At 38.3% G+C, this 26,102-nt stretch overlaps 1 protein-coding gene across 4 annotated transcripts; it reads right to left on the bottom strand.

Annotated features, from left to right (window-relative positions):
- Positions 1–212: 212 nt before the first annotated feature.
- On the bottom strand, positions 213–26,073 carry LOC115441541. 4 transcript variants are annotated; one of them, XR_005112235.1, is made up of 23 exons: positions 25,573–26,073; positions 24,279–24,432; positions 17,211–17,429; positions 16,810–16,915; positions 15,905–16,030; positions 14,980–15,138; positions 14,109–14,248; positions 13,669–13,936; positions 12,556–12,833; positions 12,237–12,360; positions 11,860–11,980; positions 11,384–11,624; positions 10,319–10,440; positions 9,900–10,053; positions 9,333–9,489; positions 8,591–8,737; positions 8,188–8,319; positions 7,831–7,999; positions 7,272–7,410; positions 6,949–7,040; positions 6,707–6,827; positions 6,124–6,321; positions 213–5,948 (listed from the first exon to the last, which is right to left on the bottom strand). XR_005112235.1 is itself a non-coding variant. In XM_037437870.1 (23 exons), exons 2-23 carry the CDS (start codon positions 25,757–25,759, stop codon positions 6,186–6,188), a joined length of 3,492 nt encoding a protein of 1,163 aa, XP_037293767.1. In that variant the 5' UTR covers positions 25,760–25,821; positions 25,912–26,073; the 3' UTR covers positions 213–6,185. The 4 variants fall into 4 exon arrangements, 3 of the variants coding, with proteins under 3 accessions (XP_037293767.1, XP_037293766.1, XP_037293768.1); XM_037437870.1 differs by having other exon boundaries at positions 213–6,321; positions 25,573–25,821; positions 25,912–26,073; XM_037437869.1 differs by having other exon boundaries at positions 213–6,321.
- Positions 26,074–26,102: the final 29 nt, after the last annotated feature.

The following is a 26,102-nucleotide window of genomic DNA, read 5'->3' as shown; positions in this document are numbered from 1 at the left end:
CAACAAATTGAGTGGCATTTACATTATCGAATTACAATCTTCAAATATGTAATTACTTAATATAAAGTATTTATGTACTTGTTATTTTTTGCAGTTATTATTTTTGGTAAGTAATAAGTTTCTATTTATTTTTTAGTCAGGCTATAGGTATCAACCTATGATTATGAGTTGGATCATTATATGATTGGGAGTGAAATATAATAAAACAAAACTATTTTAAATGAAAAATTTATTCATTCAGACATGACGGGAATAGATACAGTTGTTTCGTTACATTTAAGCATTCAAACGTTTTTTCAAATAAGAAATTAGTTCTACACTTAATAGAATATGCCGATTCGACTAGGTATAAATTAAATGAGCAAGTGTTTCACTGTGTGATGAAAATAGGTATCTACTTAAATATTAGATTACTTAGGCCTTAAAACAATAGATATTCTTAGCGTAGGTGGTATGATAGGTCGGTGCGTGTTAATTGCTTAAATAAGTATATAAAAAAATTGCAAACACTTTATATTGACCTGGCACTTGTATAACTTAATTTGCTTTAAATATTTTATTACATTTTTTAACGTCCATAAAGCTGTGCGAACATTAAAATTATAAAATAAAGAAAATTGTTTATACACTTTATATTCGGTGCAAAATGAGTTAATTTAATAAGTCATAAAATAAAAGTCATCTTTACTACTGAAGTTGTAAATTTTTGATTCGATAAGAATAATCAAAAATTATCGAAACTGATTGCTACTTACAACTAGCACAAATAATTATAGTTACGCGCAAGTTATAATGTTAAATTAACAAAACTGTCACTGGGGCTCAACGTAATAAATAAAAATAAGCTTTGAATGAATTTATTGTAAACCATTCTTGGTTTTATGTAATGGTAAAAAGATTGCAATTAAATATGTATTGATATATAACAAATACATGATTAATTGCTAGTATCTCAAAAATACTATGATTTAATTTTAATAACTTCAATTTTTTAATATTGTCACTTAACCGTAATATTACTTAACATAATGTCATGGGTACAGATCACTTTAATAGGCGTTAAACTATAAGCAATTCGGTGTATTGTGCCATGCAACGCGCACTCTTTCACTTGGTACCAATTATATAATATTTCAATTATAACTTAGAAGCATGTTTAAGTTAACAAGTTGCAAGACTAGGCAAGGCTACGATGTAAGTATCCAATAATAATAGCTATTATGATTACAAATATCGGTATTAAAAGAAGCCTGTAAACTTGTTGCAGATGTTGGCAACCAGAATGTCATAATATGTACCTAAAAACACATATATTGATTTGCAACTGTAACACGAAAGACTGTATTGCAAGATAACTACGTTGAGAAAATGATAGATTTTTACCTAAAAAGTTGCATAAATCTTGTAAACTATAAAAAACATGTTAAGTAATAAAATAATAATGAATTGGTTCAACTTAATCGAATAATTTATTAATTGATTTGATTTGGGGGTAACATTTCCTCACAAATCAAAAGATAAAGGATAAGCGAAACATTAAACATTTTAATATTACAAACAATATTATTGGATATTTGGTTGCTTGGCCTAGTTTGCATAAAAATTGCATACGGTGAAACGTCTAAAATGGTTGCTCTTACCGTCATGGCCTCATGAGATTATGAATTTCATACACATATTTGGTTAAAAATTAATTGGCGCGATGGACGTAGACTTACATGTAGGTACAACGGTTTACATTCTTAATTGGTGGTATAAATATAATACAAATAATCAAACATTAATTTGTCAAGCAATAACCGATCCGTGCGTACAAAATGATGTATTATTATAGCAATTACTATGTACCTAATACCTGTGTAGATTCTCATGCCAGACTGTCTGCAGTTGACAGGCAGCGTTTGACTAAAAAGCACTTCGCTTGCGCGATGGTAAACGGTCATGTCTGGCCGTAAACAACAGCTACACACACCATACAAAATTTTGAATTACAAAGCTCCGCGTAGTGTTGCACTATCTTCGTAATACTGTCTCAACATCAGATAGTAATTCCACTGGCTATATTACAATGTTATGAAAACGGTACCCTGTTCTGCGGTTGCTATTCTCTTGAGAAACAACATACATAACAATATTCGAATTGCGATGCATCACTTTGTAAGCACGGTGTTTATTTATGTTAGGCTCGAAAACAGAAATGGCCACTGACGTAGATTATAATTTAATATCGAATATACCATTTCTTCAACGCTTGAGTTATAATACTGAAAACCTAATACACAAAAGTATTTCAGGTGGAGAAATATTAATGATCTTTACTCATATGCATGCATGCATGTATGCTGTAGCTGACCGTACACTCAAAAAGATTTGTTGTGCTATATTAATAGTGGGGTTCAGCTGAAAATCAGTGCTGTTTTACAGCGTATACTGAGCTGGTATCCCTACTACCACACATCATGCAAGCAATAAGTTGTGTGCCTGGTATTGTCAATACTATACCATACAATTCTTTTATACTTTTTTTTTGTTGTATTTATGTGTGTGTAGAAAAATAAATGGTTTAAATATGTCGATCCGCAATCGGTAACCTAAAACGTTTAAGTTAAATAATAATTCGATCGAAAGCGGTAAATCAAAACTCATTTTCGGTTTGACAACAAAGCTACAGAATGAGGATATGGATGTGAACCTAAATTCGACAGTTGTTTTACTTTGGCATGTATTTTTATGGTACTTATTTTTAAATTTACTTCAGTGTTCATTTCTGCCTTTGAATATAACACATTTCATAAATATAATATTTAATCTACTGCGACTGGCCATGCTACTATATATTATGTACATTACTATAGCTCGCCACAACGTCTATTCTAGGCACTATTAGTTTTATTTTACAATAAATATATTTTTTATTTCTAATCTCTTAATATAAATGAGTATTTAATATTATCTTTGTAATAAGTGACTGTTGTATTCTTTGGAACTTGTGTGCGGTTAATAAGCGAAGGTTTAAGCATCGAGAATTAATGAGATTCGTTGTGTATAGTTAAATTGATTTTTGAAAGTTAGGCCTAACATTGGATATTTTAGCTAAACTTTTTGACAAGTAAGTTAACCAAATATTATTTATGATGAACCAAATATTAATAATGAAACAAGAATAAGAACGGCCTAAGTCTTGTGCATTAATTTTGCATGTATAAATTTAGTATACATGCAAAGTTAAGCATGGTATTAATAGTAATGTATAATTTTGCATGTATATATTTTATTTTATAGGAAGTGTAATTTTTGGAAATAAATTTCTTGCAAGAAACATAATTCTCGCTCATTTTTGAATTAAACGTAGATTGGGCGACTTTGGCCTTTGTAGATTAGACTTATCACCAAGTGCGTTATACATTTCGGACAAAATATTTTTTTGTGCCGACGCTTAAAGCGTATATTTTAGCTTTTTATCTTATTTAATAAATTGGCCAATGCTATGCGCACGTGGTAAAATATTATTACAACAAACAATCTATAACTCCCATCTCTGCACTTATAACATCTTTTATACCGATAACCGTACTTTATGTCCGCCGTATATTCGCGTACGCAGTACCGGAGCAACGCCATTTCGCATCAAAATTCAGTAGATAAATAGACATCTATGCTATGGACTATGGAGTAAGCATTTTTAACAAGTCTAGCATTATTACTTTCTAAATGTGTTTCATAGTGCGAGTATGTTGATTTTTTCGTGACTGACAAGCGTCAACACTATAGCATTCGGGTACTATGGAGTCCGTTGGCAAGTGTTACTTTTGTTAGTTGGGTTTCGTAAATTGTATTCATCAATCTACTGATACTGTACTGAACATTGACCCACATTATTCGCGCGCTGGCCGTGACTACAAATTTGCCTGTATTCACCAATTTTTTATACCCTACTCTCTGACGGGGTAGTTTGGTGTCTATAGACGAGTGCTATTATACTTTTAGGTCATGATGGAATAACTTTTTTATATTATCGTTTCAAAATGAAAATCCCTAAATATTGTTTTATTAAAAATATATATTACGTATATACATACATCATTCCTATTTCCAGCGTAGTGCCGATTGCTTCAACTGGGCACGAACACTTTAGTCAGCTCTTTCATTCATAGTTTTATAATCTCAACGATTTTTTGCTTCCAATAATTTCAAATCAGAGGTTAAAATCCAAAAGTTCACTCAAAGTGAAATATAAAATAAAAATTTGTAAACTCAGACTAGAGGTAACTAGTTGCCTTTTAAGAATATAGTCTAATATAACACATAATAAAAAATGTTGGTGGAGGGTCACTTATTGATTTTGATAAAGCATGAAGATATCTAAGAAATAACTCGAATAAATGCCACAGTCACGACATGTTGGTATAGCAATAAACCAATCAACATATTATGAAAAAATATTCTAATAATTTCAATCTATCTCTATAAAAGTTAAAATTCTACAAGTAAAATTCAAGGTTATAATGTTAAATTGGCAAATGCTTCATTCCGTGAATATTATGTGCGTACTCACACTTTTCAATTAGCTTTTGCAAGCTACTTTATTCATGTACTTGTTCCTATCTATACATAATAACGTATAATTAGGTACCGAATTCGGTATACCGAATTATAGGTTATAAGCTAATACGCAACATATATATCATGATACGGTTTATATTTGATTTTTATTTAAAGCAAATTCCATACCACATTTTGAGTCATAAAATATTTGTATTGTTGTCAGACACATTGTATACCACCACATAAAAATACTCTTTTATAAGACAACAACCCAATAATGCAATTAACAGCATTGACAACAGTGCAATATCCAGTGCCCCTTAGTCATTACTACAGTTCAATCCAATTTCGCCATATTCCCACTTTCTTAAAAACATTAAACATTATATGAAATTAATTTAACGCGAGTCCCGTGCAGAGTTATTTGTTTTGTACTCTAAATGCTCCCACATTATAATCAAATTGTAGGGTAATGAGAAGACAGCCATCAATTTTAAGTTTTGTCCATAAATGGGATTTTTGACTAACGGAACAATAATTCTCCTGTTTCACCATGTTACGCATATTTCACTATAATAAACGCGACAATACGGTTATTATGCAAGCTATTTACTTAAATTATCTACTTTCCAATTCATACAACGCAAAACATATAAACGCACACAAAAAATCTATACTTGTTAATGCAGAGTCCTTCACTATACTAAATTCAGTTATCGTTGTTCCAATTGAATTGCACTTATACCGAGGTAAGGTTATTTTAACGACAAGTTTATACACACACATAAACACGCGCACACGTGCGCATAAACACACACACACACACACCCAAACACAAACGAGAGCGCGCGCGCCCTTTGAGATTCCTCTGCGGTTCCTTTTACACATTGTGTTATTAAAGGAACTGAAATGTTTAAATACGTGTTAATTAGACTTCATAAAGGGTGTTAAAGTTGTTTTCAATTATTCATCTTATTCGTATTCTGTAATTTGACAATTTGTAAAGCTTTATGCAGTGTTATGTTGACTATCGTATTTGTATGTGCTTAGCCAAACTTGTGAGAGATTATTGTAAATTATACTAACAAAAGAATATCTATATATGTCACCAAAGCAGGGAGTATTATCACAGTGTAACCTATGCCGATTTCTATACATGAAATTTAGAATCATTTTGCTTTATATTCAAGCTCCTGCATGGACACACATTGCATCTCAAAACACAAATTATTCTAAGTCAATATTAGTTCTAATGAATTGTGCATAGACAACGTACGTTGAATAGGTACTGCATAAGAGTTAAAGCATACCTCCTGCATATTGAAAGCCTGAGCATAGACCAAGACAGTTGGTTCAGTAATAACTATCTTCAAAAAGCGCATTCAGATTCGTTCAATTTCATTCTGCAACAATGTTACTTGATAAAATTTCTTTTTCTTTCAGATACATCTTGGTGGCTCATCATTAATGGGGTATAGCAATATTGCCCATAATTTTTAGATCGACATTTTCGATTTGACTGCCGAATCCTGGTTTCGCCATTTCATGTGGCTAACTGCGTCAATAAATGTGTGGTACCTGTCGGTGGCACCCGTGGATGGTAGGCAGTAGCGTAGTATAGCATCGTGTCGTTGTGTGTTTCAGACGGAGGTGCCGGAGTGCACGCCGTCTGCGTCGAGGGTGACGTCCTCGGGACTGGCGAGGTCTGCGCGCAGGCGCACGCCGCGCCCCGTCAGCGTCCAGCGACACGCCGCGCGCTCCCGCCGCGGAGACACGCTGCGCGACATAAACAAATATTAGCTACAGACGCCGCATAATCAACTTCACTGGCTACAAGTATTAACGCGACTTGGGCACCGATATATTCTATTCGATTATAAATAAACAAAAATAACAATGCTGCATTATTATTGTTATTTTTTTGCAGTTTTTTACATCGCTGAGGAACTTAACACTAAAGGCTTGTTATGGTTATACAAGTTTCAAAGAAAAAATATTTGACGGTTATCATATTAAATATCTACTATAGATTATACTCATTTTATTACCATTCATTTGGAAGGATATTTTAAGAGTCTTACTTTTATATTTGGAAAATAGTATCCAGTGATACCTAGTTAGTATAAGTACTGATATTTATCATGATATAGCATCAGCTCACCGGCATAAACCCTCCTCTTCGAAGTCTCTTCGGTCTCTCCTGGCATCATCTTCATCCTCTACACTGCCATCGGAGCTGGAGCCCTCGGTGCCGCCCCCACCGCGATACCGCTCTGCGTCCTCTGGAAGACAATCGAGGAATATTTTTTTTTTATACAACTTTATATATGCGCATGCAATGTGTTAATGGTCACGTGGACCCGTCATACTATAAACGGGCAAACACATTATTCTTATTATTACCTTGTTGTTCAGTACAGTCAGGCGCGTCTTCTAAGCTTTTCAAGATTTCTGCGTACAGATCAGACTCTAAAGGCACAGGATTGTCAGAGTCCCTGCAATGAAAAATGCTAACGTTAATATTGACTATTCACTCACTTAGGGTGAAGATAAAATTTTAGCTGCGGTTGACATCAAATCTGCTTGCCCATGGATTGCTTTAGGGGATTAAGGGGAAAGAAGAGTGTGACAAAATGATAAAATTTTATAGAAAAGAAAGAACATTATGTAGAGAACTTTTGGTGCGATATCGTGTGCACCAATTCGTGTGAGTGCGCCGAGTGTACCGGTTGTGCAGGACGAGCGCGACGGTGGCGGGGTGCGGCACGGGCGGGTGCAGCGGCGCGCGCGGGCTGAACGCCGCCGCGTCCAGCGCGGGCGCCGCCACGCGCAGCGCCGGCGTGCTGCCCCACTCGCACCACAGGTCTGCACACATACACAAACTGACCATCACTTCTGATTCTCATTATATCTCTGGTATCGTATAATGTTAATGTACTCAGTATAATTTTGTTGCGGAGAGAATGTTTGTCATTTGTAGATTTTTCTTTATGTATTTTTGGTTGTGCAATAAAGAATTATGTTATTATTATTATCCATGTAAATTGATAATAATAATAACATACTTGATGGATGGATGGATTTGTTTCTCAGCTGCGAACAATGCGGTTGACATAAGCGCTTTTGTGTGTATATGTATGCGGTATTATTATTATTATTTAACAAAAGACATTACACAGAACACAATCATTATAAAGAATACTTAAGCACTAAATTACATTAAGACTAGATTGTATTCCTTAAACCTGAGCAAGTAAATTTGCATGGTATGGGTGGTGTACTGACAGCGCGCGGCGTCGTCGTGGTCAGGCGGCGGCGGGGCGCAGAGCGCGGGCAGCACGTCGGGGGGCGCGGCGCCGCACCGCGTGGCCCACGACCGCACCGCCTCGCCGCCCTCCAGTGCCAGCCGCGCCTCGCCGTCCTGCAGGGGCACCACCACCTCCGCGTCGAACACCTGGACACAGTCAGTCAATATCTTATTACCATCATACTTTTTAAATTACAGTTTACTTGTACTATTAGTTACTGAATAAATAACAGCATGTATAAGACCTAACGTCCACAGGATTCCAGCTCACAAAGGCCTTTAGTTTAATTTGAACTTAAAAAAATCACTAGATTTTGTATGCAGATTCGTGGTACCTCGACGAGCGTGTTAGCGGCGAGCGCGCGCCAGTGTCCGCGCTCGAGGCCGCGCTGCGTCCACCAGTCGTCGGCACGCGACGCGTGGCGCCACACGCCACTCAACTCCGCCGCCGCCGCCTCGATCGTACGCTACACACCAACATACAATATGTGTTCAAATTATTAATGGAAAAATGACCTTTTTTGCTTGTTTAAAGCTGAAGATAACATTAATATGCCAATCACGTGTGTTTGATTTTGCAATTCGCTCCAAATGTTTCTTGCTTCAGCTATATATTAATATTATCAATAGTTATTTATTCTATCTTTTAATGGTTTCAATATTAAATTAATTATATATTATAACTTAATAATAATTAAGGAAATCGTTAAATGAAGCTAATTTACAAGACGTGCTCACCGTAAGGTCTGGCGCTGCAAGGCGCACGCGTGCACGCGCGGTGTCCGGCAGCGACAGTGAGAGCTCTCTCCGGCGTGCGCGCAGCTTCTCTCGCACTGACTGCACCAACTCTGTGCACTCACGTTCCACCTGCCTGTACGAACCGGTCTGTAGGCAGCCCCACCCCATATAACAAATTATTAAATGGTCCTTTCAAGTACATATTACTATATAGCAAAATCAACAAATATTGTGAAATGGTCGGCCAACACAGGAGCCCTTTAAGGTTATAGCTTAAGGTCCATTTTTCATACATTTGCATGAATATTTCGGCCTTTAAAATTTAATATGACGAAATTTTAAAGGCCGAAATATCCATGCATATTAATTATTTTTACGTTTTTCTTTCAACTGCGAGAACTAATCACTAACTAGACGTGAATTTAAATTCTTTACTTGTCAATACTTGTTTAGTTACCCAGATTAAAGGTGAAACAAAATGTATGAAAATGGACCTTAAGCTATAACCTTAAATAAAAATAAGATTAAGTTATTAACCGGATTAACACGTCCGAATATTTGAGGGTTCACTTAGTAAAAACAGGCATGTGCGCTGACGCCATATCGATTTACATTAAGGACAGAATGATGATAATGTAGGAAATGCCACTGTAGTAGGTTAATTTGGGAAAGTCTTTCATATCATGTACTCATGTATGTAAGCCTACCATTAACACCATTAACTGGTAACTTCGTTAGTCACCTTTGCTATCTGCACGGAGAAAGGGCCGAAGCAAGCATGCACGAAGTGTTCGTAGTCGCGCAGTGGTCGCTCAATGGCTCGTTCAGTGTCGGCCGCCCACGCAGACAGAACCTCTAGCTCAGCGCGAGCCACCACCGCTGCTACTGCCTGCGCGCACCTGCCGGGCTCAAGTCTGTTATATTCGCGTTATCTTTGACGATCCCGCGTATGTACGGTCAGAAGTTGCAGAAAAATTCAAATGTTCACGTTATGTTTCAATTTTATTTTTCTTTGTGTGAAGTAAAGTAAATATCATTTATTTTATTTTTATAAAGAAACATATTTGTTAGCAATACAAAAGTCTATAGGTTATATTTTGAAGTTTTTAATTTGTTCAGCTATATAATATGTGGGTGAATGTACTGTAAAAGTTTAATAGAAAGTATGTATGTAAGTTTTCTATTATCCAAAGCTTGTGCCCCAACGTATAATTTGCACCGAAACTTTATAATGTGGCTCTACACGATACTTAAAAGGCATTTTATGTATATTTCATTGTAATAATCGTGTTTACGTAGCATGACATACGATATCTGGTAGTAAGTGGGCGCGTGAAGGCCGGGCCCGCGCACGCGCCGGCAGAAGGCAGAGTCGTGCGCCGGGACGCGCGCCGCCCGCACTATGAGCGCGCGCCACGCCGCCGCCTCCCACGCGCCGCGCGCCGCCCACGCCGCCGCGCCACCTACGCATGCGCGAACATCTCCGTCACATGTTTATTTTCATATTTAATTGTAGCTAATAATACACCTGTTCAACGAATCAAAAATATCAAAAAAACATTTCATGTTTTTTAATCTAGTTAAAAAACATCTTTTTTTTCTTGGATATTGTAAAAAAATCGCGATTTTTTGGGGATGAATAAATATTTATTTTATTCTTATTAGTTAGATGGATACTTCAATATTAAAAATAATGGTTAACAAATCTAATACGTTCTAAATACTCACCTGCCAGCAACAGTAAGGAGAATATTGGACAGAGCACGAGCGCAACTAGAAGCGCTATTACGACTTGCAAAACACCCAAGACTCCTATGCGCCATACTACTGCGTCCACCAGCGGAAACCATCTGTGATTATATTTTCATATTTTTATATTCATACTATCTATCAGTGGCGAAGGGTGAAAAATTTCAAAAGGGAACCCGGCGAAATATTTTTTTCTATAATTAACATAATATAATACGCTGTTCACAATAAATTAAAATCAGTAAATTTATCTTAATCCTTAATAATTTCCGTCTAACATAAAAATTATGTCTAGTCTCTAAATTTACAAAATAATCATATGTTTTGAATATGATACCTAAAAGAGTCCAACAAGAATTAATAACGCACAAACACTAATTATACATTCTAAATTATTAAAAATATTTCGCGCCAATAGCTCAACATGAAGCCGCAAATTCTCGGGTTACCCTGAAGTACACACACACGCAGGCACACATGTATCTTTACGTCACTTCCAAAAGATTAGACAAAGACACCGCGCTACGTGTGAAAGAGACAACAATATCGCGAGGGAAGCTATGCGCGGCCGGGTTCACTTCGAACACTATAAGGCGCGAGCACTGCGCGCGAGTTACGATTTAACGAATTAATATGAACGACAGATATCATTGAAGTATTGATTTAATTTAATAAATATAAGATGACTTGTTTGAATATACTATTTTTATTCTAGTTATATTGTTATGTTTGTCTTTTATTATTTTTAATTAATTTACAAAAGGTAACCCGGTAGGAATCGGCTTGTATGGACGCTTCGCCAGTGCTATCTATTCTATCTATTATTTTCTATTTTAGTGATACCTGGTAATATTTTGTATCTTTAAGACAAAAGGAATTATACATAGCCTATTTTTACTGGATGATAACATGTTATCAATACGTAGTACACAAAATTTTAACAGACTATAGAAAATGTATATTCTGAAACACTAACACATAAAGCTTCTCATGAGTTTAATCTTGTAAATGTAATCTCTTAATATGGCATAAGATAACCCTCACCTGTTATGCACGTCGGGATCCGGACAGTCTATATCGTACAGTAGAGCGGCGGCAGCGTGTAACGCTAACGCGAGCGGCGGCGTCCAGAGCGGCACGGTGACGGCGGCCGCCAGCGCCGCGCAGCTCACGGCGCCGCTCACCAGCGGGAACAGCAGCAGCAGCGCCGCCGACCCCAGCCCGCCGACGATGCCGTAGTTCCATATACGGTTTGCTTGACGACTTAAACCTTTACCTAGTAGACCTGTGGGTAGTTCTTGTATTATAACGCTTGTTTAGGTAAGACTGTTATAAATTTTATATCTAATAATAATTTACGAATGCAAAATTAAAGAAGCTTTACGCATAATTTGATGGTAGTTAGGCGAATTGTCTTTAACAAGCATGCCTTATCCTTTCTACACAATGCTAGGGAAAAATACCGCTATTAATGTCTATAATAAATATAATGCAAGCAGTAACTCTAAACTTCAACGCACCGGTATCAGGTTCGGTCTCGAAACGCGTCCGTTCCTTTGATACATGTCGCCATAGCGCCAGCAACCGCGACCACATCGTTTGCGTTTCTTTACTACGTTTTGGATAAAGTGCACCGTTGACCTGTAATTGACAATACTAGGTAAGACCTATAGGTACAAATCCTATATTAATGTAATATTCATTTGCTTGAATATAAATTATTAATGTCTCACACGAACTGACATGTCATGTAACTGACAACAGTACACTAACAAAATGCAGTTTTATCCATTCACACCATAGACGAGACTAATTCGCCACGAAGGTTCTTCGGTAAAACAGCATTGGCAACTTAGTAAGTTGTTTTTGTACAGCAATTTTGTGTGGGCGTAAATACCTGCGAGAGTTCTAAGTCTGGAATGAAGGGCTTGACGCAAAGCAAAGTTCGCAGCGACACCGGCGAGCACCACGGCACCAACACTCCAAGCACAAACATCATATTCCAACTCCAACACCAAATTCTGCAACCAAGCCATGCAACGTATTTTGAAACAGAATCGATTTTATTTATATCGATTAATCGGGAAAGTTTATAATTTACTTTTAACACCGAAATTTATTTTTTATGTATTGTTAACTCATTCAGACAAAATTAAGTTGAAATTGGACCTCCACCATAAAGCATCCACGACTTATATAATCTGCACAGTCGGTACCTGTGCGCCAAGTTGAGCAGTCGCCAGGCGGGCCAGCGCGTGGAGGTGACGTGCACGACGTGGCGGCGCACGAGGTAGACGGGCTGCGCGGCGTCGGTGCGCGGCGTGATGGTGCCGGGCGCGGGCGCGGGCGGGCCGCAGCCGGCGCCCGCGCCCAGCACGGTGGGCACGCGCTCGGCGCGCCCGCGCCACTGCCGCAGCACCACCCAGCGCCGCGGCACCCAGATGCGACGCGCCCATTCGAACTCACGCGTTGGACTTTTCGCCGCGCGCAACTCCTAAAAAGTAATCATTATTATTTAACGTCACGTCCCGCTAGGTAAAAATAAAATAAATAAAATACTTTATTTATCACGTAGGCGGATAAAGTTGCACTTATGATACGTCAAAACAAAGAATAAGAATAATTATTATTTCTAAACAACTATTAAAATTACTTATATAACTATGGACATTTTAAATTAGGGATAAAGTTTATACAAAAGACAAGGTATAAACCGAAGTAACCAGCTTGGGCTGGCAAGTAGGGGGAAATAGAAGGGTAACGCGTCGCGATCCTCACCGCCGAGGACATGAGCCCTAACCTAGCTAACCTACCAGCCTTTCACTAGCTACCTAAGTGATGACTACCCGAAGAAGAAAGGCAGAAAGAAAATCCGGGCTTTCTTTTTTGTCATCAATTGTTCAGTACTTCTTTTGTATTTTTTTTTCCATGTCTTTCTTGTACATAGTCACAATAGTTATATAAGCTAATGCACGCACATCACCGTTAACATGGGATAAGATGAAATCCAATCGACTAAACCTGGAGCGGCATAAAATAAAATTAGCGATAGCAAATAAAAGAGAACATAGATTCATACTTAAATAACGGCGTACAGCGTGCATTCGCCTACATTTACAATCATAGTTTTCAATCATGAGAAAAGAAAAAAAATAAAAAAATAGTGATATTAAACAGGCAAACACAACATGATCGGGTGGTCGTCTTTCAAAAATTACATTTCATTAAGATATGATATGATTATGTCAAATTAGAACTATAGAAATGTCATACTGTTTATATACGCTCAATTTAATTCTATCTTCTAAAAAAATCTTAGTTCACTTCACCTTAGTAAGCAGTGGTTCTCGGTCCCTAAGAAAAGCCAAATCCCGCAAAAGAAAGTATCTGTGCTGGTGCAGCTTGTGCGCCTGCATTGCGGCGGCGGCATCCTCCATAGCAGTCCATCGCAGTTCGCTGTTGAGTCGGTGTGCCGCGGCTGTTAATTTTTCTTTACGCCACGCATCCGCTCTCGAGAGAATCGGGTGGGAGGCGCGTATTCGAGCCTCGGCGGTAGCCAAGCCTGCTTCTAACTTACGCCGAACGCCTTCTTCAGCCCTAAAAAAATATATTTGATTTAAGTATCAATATGTTTAATTTTTAGGACACAAAATATGCTACCGGTTATTTACATGCTGACCTTCTTGCCAACAAGAGTGAGAGAGATAGCAATGATTCGGTCTCGGAAAATCAGTTTCACGAGCAAAAGCTAGTAATAAATGAATGTGACCTGTTAACAATGACGAAGGCCCGCAGCTGTGCGACGAGCAGGTCGGGCACGTCGGCGCCGAGCTCCTGCAGCTGCGCGCTGGCCTGCACGGCGCTGCACACGCGCGACACGTACTCGCGCATCGCCGCCTCGCGCACCTCCTACGTCCACAGTCATACGATACATTCCAATGTGGCATTTAGTTACTTTTTGTGCAATGCGAAAACTCACTGATATCATAACTTTGTGAAAATATTTAGATATTTATGGGCAGTAAACGCAGAAACACCTGAAAAAAAAATGGGTGAAATTTGGCACACGAATAGACCTTGTCCAAAATTAATACATAGGCTACTTTTATGTAAGTAATTTGTATCCATGTGAAATAACAGATATTTTTTTTAATACATGCCGCTGAGTTGTCTTACATATGGCGTTATGAACAGTGTTTTTGTAGCGGAAAAATTATTCACGCAGGTGAAGCCTTGAGTAACACAAAGTAAGAAATAAAAATATTTATGCTCCTACATTAAAATTAATTATAAATCGGGGAAACAATTTATATTTGGAACTGTTTTTATACTGCTCTATAAATGACATTTCTATTGATAAAGACGTAAATATCCCATTATTCCAGTCAATCTGAAGACTAGACTGCAAAAGTTTAAATGTAGATATAGCTCTTTTTTTGGTTTATTCTTGTGTAAATACGTCATTTATTTCACATGACAGGTCAATGTCAAGAAAGTGTATGTGTGCGTGCGGAACACTTGTATCGTTTGATCTGTCAGTGTGGCAGGCCCATTCTGTTTCAATATTATTGTGCTCTCAGATGAGGATATAGACAGGACTGTAGAATATAGACCCTATAAGGGTAGCATAAAACGTTTACCTCTTCAATATCCTTAACGGGCATCTTCTCTTTAGCCAAGTTGGCCGCTTGTCGTTCTCTAAAGTGCAAGAACCACCCGCGCGACTCCCGCTCCAGTAACGTTTGAAGGATTGGCGCAGCGCGACGCAACAACTCTCGCCGATAGAGGCGTAAATCCACCTATAGGAATTAACAGTACTTATCTTTATGTTTAGAACGACTAAACGTTATATAATATGGAAATTAAAAATTTTGATTAGTAATAAATTACCATAGGGTAGTTGACGACTTTTTTTTAGATATATTTATCAAAAATGTATTTCATTCTAAATCTATTGCGAAAAGAATTTTCAAAATCCACATAATAAGAAATAAGTTATAAAACTTTGAAATTTGGTGGAAGGGGAAGCTGTTAAATTACAGTAATATTCAAATGTGACGTCACCCAGTGCCCCTGGCCATAGCGCTGCGTGAGTGCGTAAAGGACAGCGTGATATCCCCACCACGCCCCCACTTTAGCTTACAACAATACATCAAATATGAATAATTGCTTTATTTTTTAACCAATCTTGATGCTGATTTCATAGAAGAATTTCTTTTTCATATTACTTTCTGTTACATATAAAATAATAAACTAAATCAAACATACGCAACTACCCTATTACCTCAAAGAAGAATATGGTAAAAATAGTAAAAAAAATATGTGTTTGTCCTTTAAGTAAGTATAATATAAGAATCTAGTATTATTTTGAACTCGACGTCGGCGGTCCATTTGTTTGGGAGATACGATACTACATACAGGTAGTCAGTCACACGGATAAACACGTTGAACTTATAAAACCCTTCTTTTAGCGTCGGGGGTTAAAAATAAAAGATCCGTAATGTTACACGAACGGTGATGGAAACAGTTTCCTGGCAACGTTAAGCGATTGTACGATATACATACATGCGTGCCCTGCGGCGTGGTGTAGAGACACGGCAGCGGCGGATGGTCGCGCTTGTCGGCGGGCCGGCGCCGCACGCTGCGCATCACCCACGCCGCCAGCGCGCGCGCCCACCCCGCCTGCTCCGCCTAAATAATAACCAACTCTTATAAGCTTTTTATAGGGTTAAAAATCAGTAGTCAGTTATATACTCTCAGGTACTCGAGCCCTTTATCGCTTCGGTGGTGTAGATGTATGCGGTGCGATTATGTACTGAGACCCCGGGTCGGGCTAAAACAATGTAATAGGGTTTTTTCATTCGTGACATTGCTTAATCGCAGCTCGGAGTCAAGAAATTGGCGGTGTTTCACCCCATGACTCGGAACACATGCTGATCCGTTGGCCCTGTGTTTTATCTGTTCCCGGCTATGTCGGAGTGACGTCTCATCAGACTATGTAAAGGAAGAGAGAGTACACATCCTTGTGCACTATATCTCCTGCATACCTGGTTATTCTCCATTTATATTGGCCGCCGTAGCTGAAATTCGGCTAGAACAAATTAGACGTGACGAGCTTCATCACCTGGTGTCATAAAAAGCGTGCCACTCTCGGTCCTGGCTTACAGGATTTGCAATGGCGTGTATGAGAGCTGTATAGTAGTAAGCTGGATATAATCATTTTTGTGATGTCACTTCCTCGCGTTAACTACATCATTATACGTATGTATGTAAAGAAATGCTTTATATTATTATGAAACAGTCATGTTACGCCCATAATAATGTAGGTATTTTATATTAAGAATCTTCCTTAGCCTACTAATCCATGGATCAACGTTATATCCGGATCAAAAGGACCGAATTAAATTTACGATAATTTGCAAAGTATTTTTTATAATTTTATATGTTTAGTTAGCTGACACAAATGTTACCTTACAAATCAATTCAGCGACTAAATATCGTGATCTCTCCTCTCGTATTTTCTTCTCTAGATCTCGAGCCACCATCGACGGCATACCAAATATTAGGTCTAGTAATCTGTAATGTAATAAAATTATAAAATATATTATATATTTTCACGTGTAAATAAAAAAAAAATATCAATTTTTTTTTTTGGATGAACCACGATGGCAGATTATTTCATTTGTGACACTTTATATAGCATAAGTTGGTGGACCAGTAAGTGCTTCATCTGTTAAGATATCTTCACTGCCGGTAATGTTTTACAATTACAGAAAAACACGAATGCGCTGCCAGCTTTATAGGAAAAGAATACAGGTTAGAAAGGGGAAAAGGTTCTTCGATTTTAATAACAGTAAATAAAGTCAATCACCTGTGCAACCCATAAATGAGAGAATTAATCCCTGCCCGAACCGATAGCGGCTGATCTCTGAGCAGTCGGTCGCGGGCCACCACAACAAGTAACGCGACGGCCCGCGCCACGTGCCGGTAGAGCTCCTCACGCGCACGCGCACGCCCGCGCTGCAGCCACCCGCTCACGCGCCATACGTGCGTCTGGCCCGGAAAATGCCGCGACGGCACCTCGAACTCACTATACAATCAATTAATTCCACATCAATATGATTCACTGGAAACTCTTGTTGGATATAATGGACAAATAATATCAACTGAAATATTCTACGGTTGGTTTACGGTATCATAATATTCTTTCTGTTGCACAATTTACATATTGATTTACCACGACGTCGGCTATATGTCGTACAAATAACTATATATAATTATAAATATTGATTTTCAGTCGTTTTACGTGCAGTTTGACAAAATTTGTATTGTATTTATCAAAACATCCCATGCTTTGAACGGTGTTGACAGTGGATACAGGGACTTTACCCGCAGGTATTTAAAATATGACAAAAAATACTCGTACACTACTATAGTACACAAACATAGACTAAAATATTGAAACGAGACCATGCTGGGGCAATCAGGGTGGTGGGGCGGCATTGGTTCCAATATTTGCCACATTCATATTTTCTAGACGATATTACTTAGTGAAAAATTGATATTGCCGTAGTTTTGAATCTGAGTGACAAGTAGCCTAAGCTAATGTTTATTACCATCTAATAGGAAGTGATAAAAGTAGTGAACTTGGTGCAAATGCAGAATGGTTACTTTATGATAAATAATGGATTCCGGGCGATACACGCATTCTTATGCTAAAATAACACGTGAGCTTGCCTTTACAATACCAAAAGGTTGTTTTAGAAACCAAACTTGTAAGCAGCCTATTGTTCTGTTGATACCTAAAACCTGTTATGTAAATGAATAATTGAAACGATGTGAAGTCATATTATGTACCTGTCTAGTACTAGTGATTACTTACATTTTATTAATATGTTCATTGTTTAACCTAGATAAATTTTATGACATCTTAACAGCAAAGGTCACTAATTAATATTTTACACTGTTAGTTGTTTTGTGCCTTTCTTCTTTACGTCAAACATTTAAAGATACAAAGAGACTAATTACAGCTAATGTTAATAACTGATTAAACATGTTTAATGTTTTATATTGGAATATAATAAATGCCCCTCATGTTATGTAATTAGAATTGTAGGTAGTACTGTGTTAAATTATTATTAATGTAAAGAGAAATTACTTTAATTTTTAGAGGTATTGAAGGAAGTGTGATCGTCATATATATGACTGTAACAATACAAAGAAATATCACAAAATAATTATTATAATCATAACAAATTAAACTGAAGTAATCATAATTAGTTTCTTTTTGGTAAACGAAGCACCAAAACACAACAAATGTTAGAACCAATGCTTAAAAAAACGTGAAAAATTACACACAAACATGACAAGGTTACACTTGAGACCGACATACCCCCATTCGCGTATCGAATCCAACTGTTTAGCATTAAGCTTCATCGGCTTAAATATCCTGTCCTTGTGGTAGCTTTATGGAAAGAAAAACTATTATGAGGTGCTAATGACAACTAAATTCTCTAAACGACGTCCAGACCCGACACTTTTTATGTGTAAACGTCGACGATAAATGAACAATTGGGGAAATTAAAATTGTAACGAAATATACAGCTTTGTTATTTATTTGTAGTTATAATACGAATCTCAAATATTGCCACGACGCCAAATTACGATTAAGTACTCATATAAAAATTTTCAAACAATACTCGTGATAACAAAGGACGGTATAAGAAATGGTAATACAGTTTTTATCACACTGGCTATTTGGAAGCGAATATACAGCGGAGTGGAGGCGCAGCAAATTCGCTGCGAACTATTTTGTACATTCACGTATAACAAACCGTTTCTTCGTTTAGAAATAATTTTGATAAGTATGTCTTTACGTCGAAGTATTTTTATGTTACATACAACAACTCGTTATTAAATGTACGTCTTAACATTCACACGTGTGTAGGAAATTCGTTTGCGAAATAATAAATAGTAGTCGCTATCTCCAGTAGATCCGTTAAAATTGGATTCTTTGTAATTCGTTGGTGTAATTGCTTTCGTGTTCGTTGTCTGCGTATTCGAATTAACAAAGCTAAACAGCAATGTTTTCTCGTCGGAATACATTTTTTTACTCATGTTGAAAGCACGTTGCGAGCCCGCAGTGTTTTCGCTGCGCCTTTGTTCCGCAATGAAACCGCTCGCTATCCATCAGTGTGATAGGTGTTTATGACATATATGTGGTTTTATTGCATTTTATTTGAGGAATACCATTTACTCAGGGAATCAGGGTACCAGACTTTTTATTGGTCACATGTGTTTTATTGTCATAAGATCCTTTTATATAGACCTACGTGAGTAATATAGATTTTTATCTATTTTATTTACTGGGATATGCACATCTATACGCGAAAATGTACGCGTGCACTCATCATCATCATCATCAGCCCGTTGCAGTCCACTGCTGGACATAGGCCTCTCCCAAGGTACGCCACAGAGCCCGGTCTTCTGCTTAATGCATCCAGTCGTTGCCGGCCCTCTTGTGTAAGTCGTCCCGCCATCTGGCCAGAGGGTATCCCACGATACGTTTGCTATAACGCGGTGTCCACCCCAGAACACGCTTACTCCAGCGGTTATCAGTTCTGCGACATATGTGGCCAGCCCATTGCCACTTCAACCGACTAACTTTCAGAGTTATGTCGGTAACCTTGGTTCTCTGACGGATCACTTCGTTCTGAATTTTGTCCTTCAAAGAGACTCCGAGCATAGCTTTTTCCATAGCACGTTGATAGACTTTAAGCTTGTGGATTAGCCCCACAATCAGTGTCCACGTCTCGGCTCCGTACGGTATTACGGGGAGGACTCACTGGTTGAACACTTTCGTCTTCAGGCTCTGTGGTATATTCGACGAAAATATGTGGTTCAACTTCTAAATACTGCCCAGCTCAACTGAATCCTCCTGTCGGCTTCCTTTGCGAAGTTGTATCTACCCAACTGCATTAGTTGCCCGAGATAGACATATTTCTTGACAACTTCGAGAGACATACTATCAATGATTACTGGTTCCGGAGCGACAAGGTCATTAAACATAAGCTTCGTCTTCTCCAGGTTCATCCGGAGACCAATTCGTTGGGAGGCTTCGTTTAGGCTGTGCAGCATTTCTTCCCGCAGCGATTCTGCCATTATTGCCGATGATATCGTAATAATTTACGATATCATCGGCAAATCTTAAGTGCGAGATGTATTCGCCGTTTATAACATTGATGTCTCGCCCGTTCCAGTTAAAGAGTCTTGAAATATTCTTCTAATGCATTTGTAAACAGTTTCGGGGAAATCACATCCCCTGTCTTACTCCTCGATGCAATGGAATCGGTCTTGTTTGACTATTCTGTACTTGGACGGACATAGTTGCAGCTTCATATAAGCTTCTCAGCACCTCGATGTATCGAAAATCAACTTAGCACCGCTGCAGGGAGTTCAGAACAGACCAGGTTTCGACGGAGTCAAAGGCCTTCTCATAGTCCACAAAAACGAGACACAGCGGCTGATTATACTCCTGGGTCTTCTGTATGATCTACCTTACTGTGTTTATGTGGTCTATGGTGCCAAATCCTCTGCGAAATCCGACCTTCTCCGGTGGTTGGAAGTCGCCAAACCAACGCGACAGGCTATTAGTGATATCCCTCGAAAACAACTTGTAGTCTTGGCTCAGGAGCGATATAGGGCGGTAGTTCTTGAGAAGGGTCTTGTCCCCCTTCTTGAAAAATAAAACCACCATGCTCCTGCTCCACGTTCTTGGAGTTCTCGCTTTGTGGAGAACAAATCTAAATATACGCTGTAGCTGCTTAAGGACAGGAGTTCCCCCTACTCTTAAGCTCAGTTGTAACTCCGTCCTCGCCCGGGGCTTTTTCATTTTTTAGTTGTTTGAGGGCCAACTCAATTTCGTCAATGCTGACGTCGGGAAGTTCGTCAGCATAGTGTCGGACTAAAGCAGTTCGGGGATCGTAGGGGATGGGTTCAGTTGGCGGAAATTGCGAGGCATACAGCTGGCCATAGAAGTCTTCCATCTCCGAGAGGATCTTTGACTTAGAGGAGACGACACGACCATCGGCGGTAGTCAACTTAGATATATGGCTCCTCCCGAAATGCTTCACGAATACTTTGGAACCTCGGTTTTGTTCTATTGCCTCCTTAATGAGGCGTGTATTGAAACACCGAAGATCCCGCCGTACCGCTTTGCGAATACATTTCGTGATTGCTCGCCGGCCTGCCGCCGAGGCCTGTGTATTTGGGCGTCTATCTTTCATGAGTTCCAGGATCTCGTCTGAAAGTTTAGACTTTCTGCCCGCATGCCTATTTCGACAAAACCTTTTACCCATATCCCTCACGACTTCCACTACTCTACTTAAGTCCTCGTCAACGGCGCACTCGGTTTCCAGCACATCGAATCCGTTTTGAAGTTCCGTTTGGAATATTTCGGGGCCAGCAATAGTTTGGAACAGAGTAGGCCGGAGCATGGACTTTATCAGACGAATGCGTTTCAGCTTAAAGTTTATATTCAGAGTACCTCGTATCAGTCGATGATCACTTCTAGTTATGAACCTGTTGATCACCGAGACATCTCTGAATATACGCCTCTTATCCGTCATGATAAAGTCGATCTTATTTTTAGTCACGCTGTCCGGGCTTTGCCAGGTCCACTTCCTCTGGGGCTTCTTTTTGAAGAACGAATTCATCAAAGTTGACCAGCATCTGCCCCCTGTGATTCCTGTTTCCAATACCATGTGACCCATAAGCGATTCGATGTCCGTGCGTACTCCCACTTTGATGTTGAAATCCCTCATGACAACATTGAAGTGGGCCCTTAAGGTGTTGTGCAGGACTTTATCTATGTCTTCGTACATAGCTTCCACTTCATCATTCGAGTATGTGGTGGTGGGCATATATACCTGTACGACCGTAAGATAATATCTCTCGCGTGCACTGCTGAATTCAATACTGAAACTAGTAAAATTTAAAATATTGAATGCGTGATTGTTTTGTGAATTATACAAACATTATTTTCAAAAACATAAGATGGATTGCAATTAAATTCAGTAAAATATAATGACTATATAGCTAAAGAAATTTTCGCCCTCTAAATAGCAAAGTATGTCATCAAATTAAACATCTGGAATGGGCGTCGTTGTTGTCACGAAGATCTATTTTTATCGAACTAAATATTATACAATAAGCCCGAGACGCCTGTAAGTAAAATTATTTTTAGTCGTTCTCGTTAACATGTGCAGCAGGATTCTTTCTATAAACATGTGTTTCATAACATTTTGAATCTTGTTCCTTGATAACTAAGTTGAAAGTGATGAAACAATTCAACTCGGGACCCCCGTCAACAATAATTATTTTGAATGGGCGTCAGTTCCAAAGCTGTAATTGAACTTAATGGAATTATAAGGGCCGGCGCGGTATCGCGTCAGTCTTAATGGATATACGTCGTCTCGTTGCCTCGTAGGATCTGACGTATTACGCACCCAAGTTATCTCTATGGTAATTCTTCGCACCTAATAGGTTTATTAACATAAAATATTTAGGCTTTACATAAATAATGTTCTAACAAAAAAACTTTAAGGATAATAAATTTAATACACTTGGAAAATAAGTATCACCAGGGATACCTGGTAATAGATTACCCGGGATGGACGGCAGTAGGCATAGGCCTCATGCTGCCGTAGACGCCGAGGGCGTCCTTCGGTGCGCGGGGGCTTCTGAGCCCCCCCCATAGGAGACGGGCCACACTAGGCGGCACTGTGCAGGGACGGCTGTGGATGTACACTTAGACATTTCCGTCAGAGGAAGCCTGCAGTCGTCCCTAATGCGCCAAAGAGGGGCACCGCGGAGTTTTAGTTTGTATGCTGTGCGTTGTATATAGGTTAGGGACTCGGCCCGGCGGTCGCCTGAAGGTCGACATCAAAATCTGGGCGGCGCAACGCCGGGGCGTAAGGCACGGTGACCCCAACATAACCGCTCAGTCGCCCCCCACAAAGGCTGGGCAGTAGTCATAAGACACTTTCTCCGCGATAACAAAAAAAAAAAAGGTATCAGGTAATTGACTTGCCGTTTCCAAAACAACTGTTTTAGAAAAATTCATAGTTTTATCTAACTGGATAAAACTATGAATTTTTCGAGCCACAATTTGCAGGGTTTCTATAATATGATAAAGTGTGACCTTAATACCAAATTGGACTTATGCCTAATGGTTGCTGCTTTTTCGTTTTTGCTTCGTGGTTGCTATGCTGGGATTATGCCCAGACTCATACAAGTTTGATCCAACAATTTATAGACATTTTTATTATCTTGACTAGTAACCAGAAATATAACTTAGTACCTAATTATGTGCCTGAAGTATGCTGCTAGGTCAATGAAGCTACAATGGTTTTTCCCTATATAGTACTAATGTTAAAAACCATAGAAAAATAACATTGAATCAATTATGATAGATTCAATGTTATTTGATTAATACCATGCCAAACTTTATTAAAAGACTATATAGATTTTATAGTAAATGAGATAACATACTTTATTTGTTTTCAATTTCGTTCTACGTGTTTGTTTTCATTAATATCAAGTCCCTATAAAACAATTTCAGCAAGGTGTCCGTCAAATGAGTCCCTATTCATCTAACATTAAATAAGTGCTCTGTAGTCAGAAAGATTACAGAGCTCCCAGGCAAGTTTGGTTGATTCCAATTATTGTGACCACTGACCCTTATAGATTGTTTAGTATTTTTCCCTAATCTGTCAGAAAATGGACTTTTGAATCATTGAACATTGATGATACTTATTGTAAGCACGCTGACTCTTATCAGTTAAACACCAGTGTTTAAAAAGTTATGGTTGATATTTTAATATATGGAGTTATAAATTACAGATAATGTGCTATAATAATGTAGTAAATATAATCTTACCCTTTCTCTCTTATGGAGTGCAGTTGCTTTGGGGAAAGAGGCTGAGGCTCGACGCCCGCGTCTAGCGCAGCCGCATCTATCTCATCACACGGCGGGGCTACGATAATATCTGAGGGACGGTTACCGGCGCCAGTAAAACGAGATGGTGGTAGTACTGAAAACAAAGAACCAAACTTTAAAACAAAAGTTCAACGTGGTTCTACACAACAAATTAAATGGTAGATTTTGTGGGTGTGACAGAAAAATCCCCAGTATTTAATAAACGTGATTAATACAAACATTTTAGGAAAGTTGTTTCAATTTTAACTTACTAATGAACATGTAAACATCTAATCAGCCTTCAATATTTATAAAATTATTAAAAGTAAGCTAGCATATACCAATTCTTATACATAAACCCACCAGTGTTTGTATGCATTGAAACAAATTAAAAAGTAAAATAAGAGATAAAATATATACAATTGTCATCAGCTGTGTATTACTGCTAAATGTGTTCAAAGCTGTTGGTTGTTTGAATATTTGGGAGTTATTTATCTAGCTTTCTAGCAAAAAGGCAATTCAGTATTTGATATCTATAATAAGGATAAATAAAGATTTAATTTCTGGCTATATCTATAATAATATTGGTTTGTTGCATGTGCATCTTGCTCAGACTATTTTAAATCGAAAACTAATTTTAGAGTGCCAGTTGCAACTTTGATTTTGAACTTTCTATTCTTATTACTGTGGTGACTTTTTGGTACATTAAATAGCACCTCGCATGATTTTCTCCAGGTATTTATAGTATGCTACAAATAGCCAAAAGGTGATATTTCACTGATTGTAAGGTATATTTTGTATATTACCTCCATACACAAGGAAATAAAACCCACCATAATGGCCCATGTAAGTGTGTCACGTTCCAGGATCAGACTGTATATTTTGTTCCAACAGGCCGGCATAATTATGTCAACTGTCGAGTGGTAATCATCTCTCGTCAGTTGACATTCTTTTGTCATATTCTATTATCATACTCCACTTACCATCATGTGGAGTGGAGCTACTTCGCCATGCACATATAAAAAAAATTCAAGTGCTTCTGGATAGGCAGGACCACTTTGTATATTTTTACCAACATGCCAGAATTGGAACTAAACATCTAATATTACAGGGTGATAACTAAAATATAGTGAGATGTCAGTACTTTAAATTTATGGCGTGTAGGTATATGTATGTGTTCCAATTGCGATTGGATGTACATCTATCAATAAAGCGATTGCAGTCAGTCCGCGGATCTGGTATAATCTACACTCACCAATAGGGAAAGTCTTCCAGTGGTACAAAAAGTCTTCAGCCACCTGCTTGATGTTGTTTACCAATTGTTCCACTTCCGGCGGCGCGCCAACGAGCTGCACATCGAAGTGTAGTGGCTCCCGCTCTGGCGGCGGGGTCTCCAGCAGCAGAGAGTTGGGCCGCACTGCACGATCTCCATCACCCGACATTTCACGATAGTCTCTTCTATCACCCGCCGCGTCTCACTACATGCATAATGCTTCCCGAATATCTAGTGGGCGGAAAAATCACTTAACAATCGTCTCTTATTGTTTTATTATTTACATTCATTTGACCAATTTACTGAAATATGTCCGCTTACGCGAAATACGCTATTAGTTCATTTATTTTTGTCAGGGAACTTGATACTATGATAATAAATGTTTTGACCACTGAAAAATAGGTTTTTAATATGCAAAAGCAAAAATAAAGAAAGAAAACCGTCTCTCGCTACTCAGACACTATAAAGAATTTACCCATTCCATTTCACGTTATGTGACATTTGCGATCCAT

The sequence above is a fragment of the Manduca sexta genome, chromosome 12 (genome assembly GCF_014839805.1).
Source record: "Manduca sexta isolate Smith_Timp_Sample1 chromosome 12, JHU_Msex_v1.0, whole genome shotgun sequence".
NCBI lineage: Eukaryota > Metazoa > Arthropoda > Insecta > Lepidoptera > Sphingidae > Manduca > Manduca sexta.
Note: the sequence above shows the minus strand (reverse complement) of the source record. Positions and strands in the feature narration are given on the sequence as shown.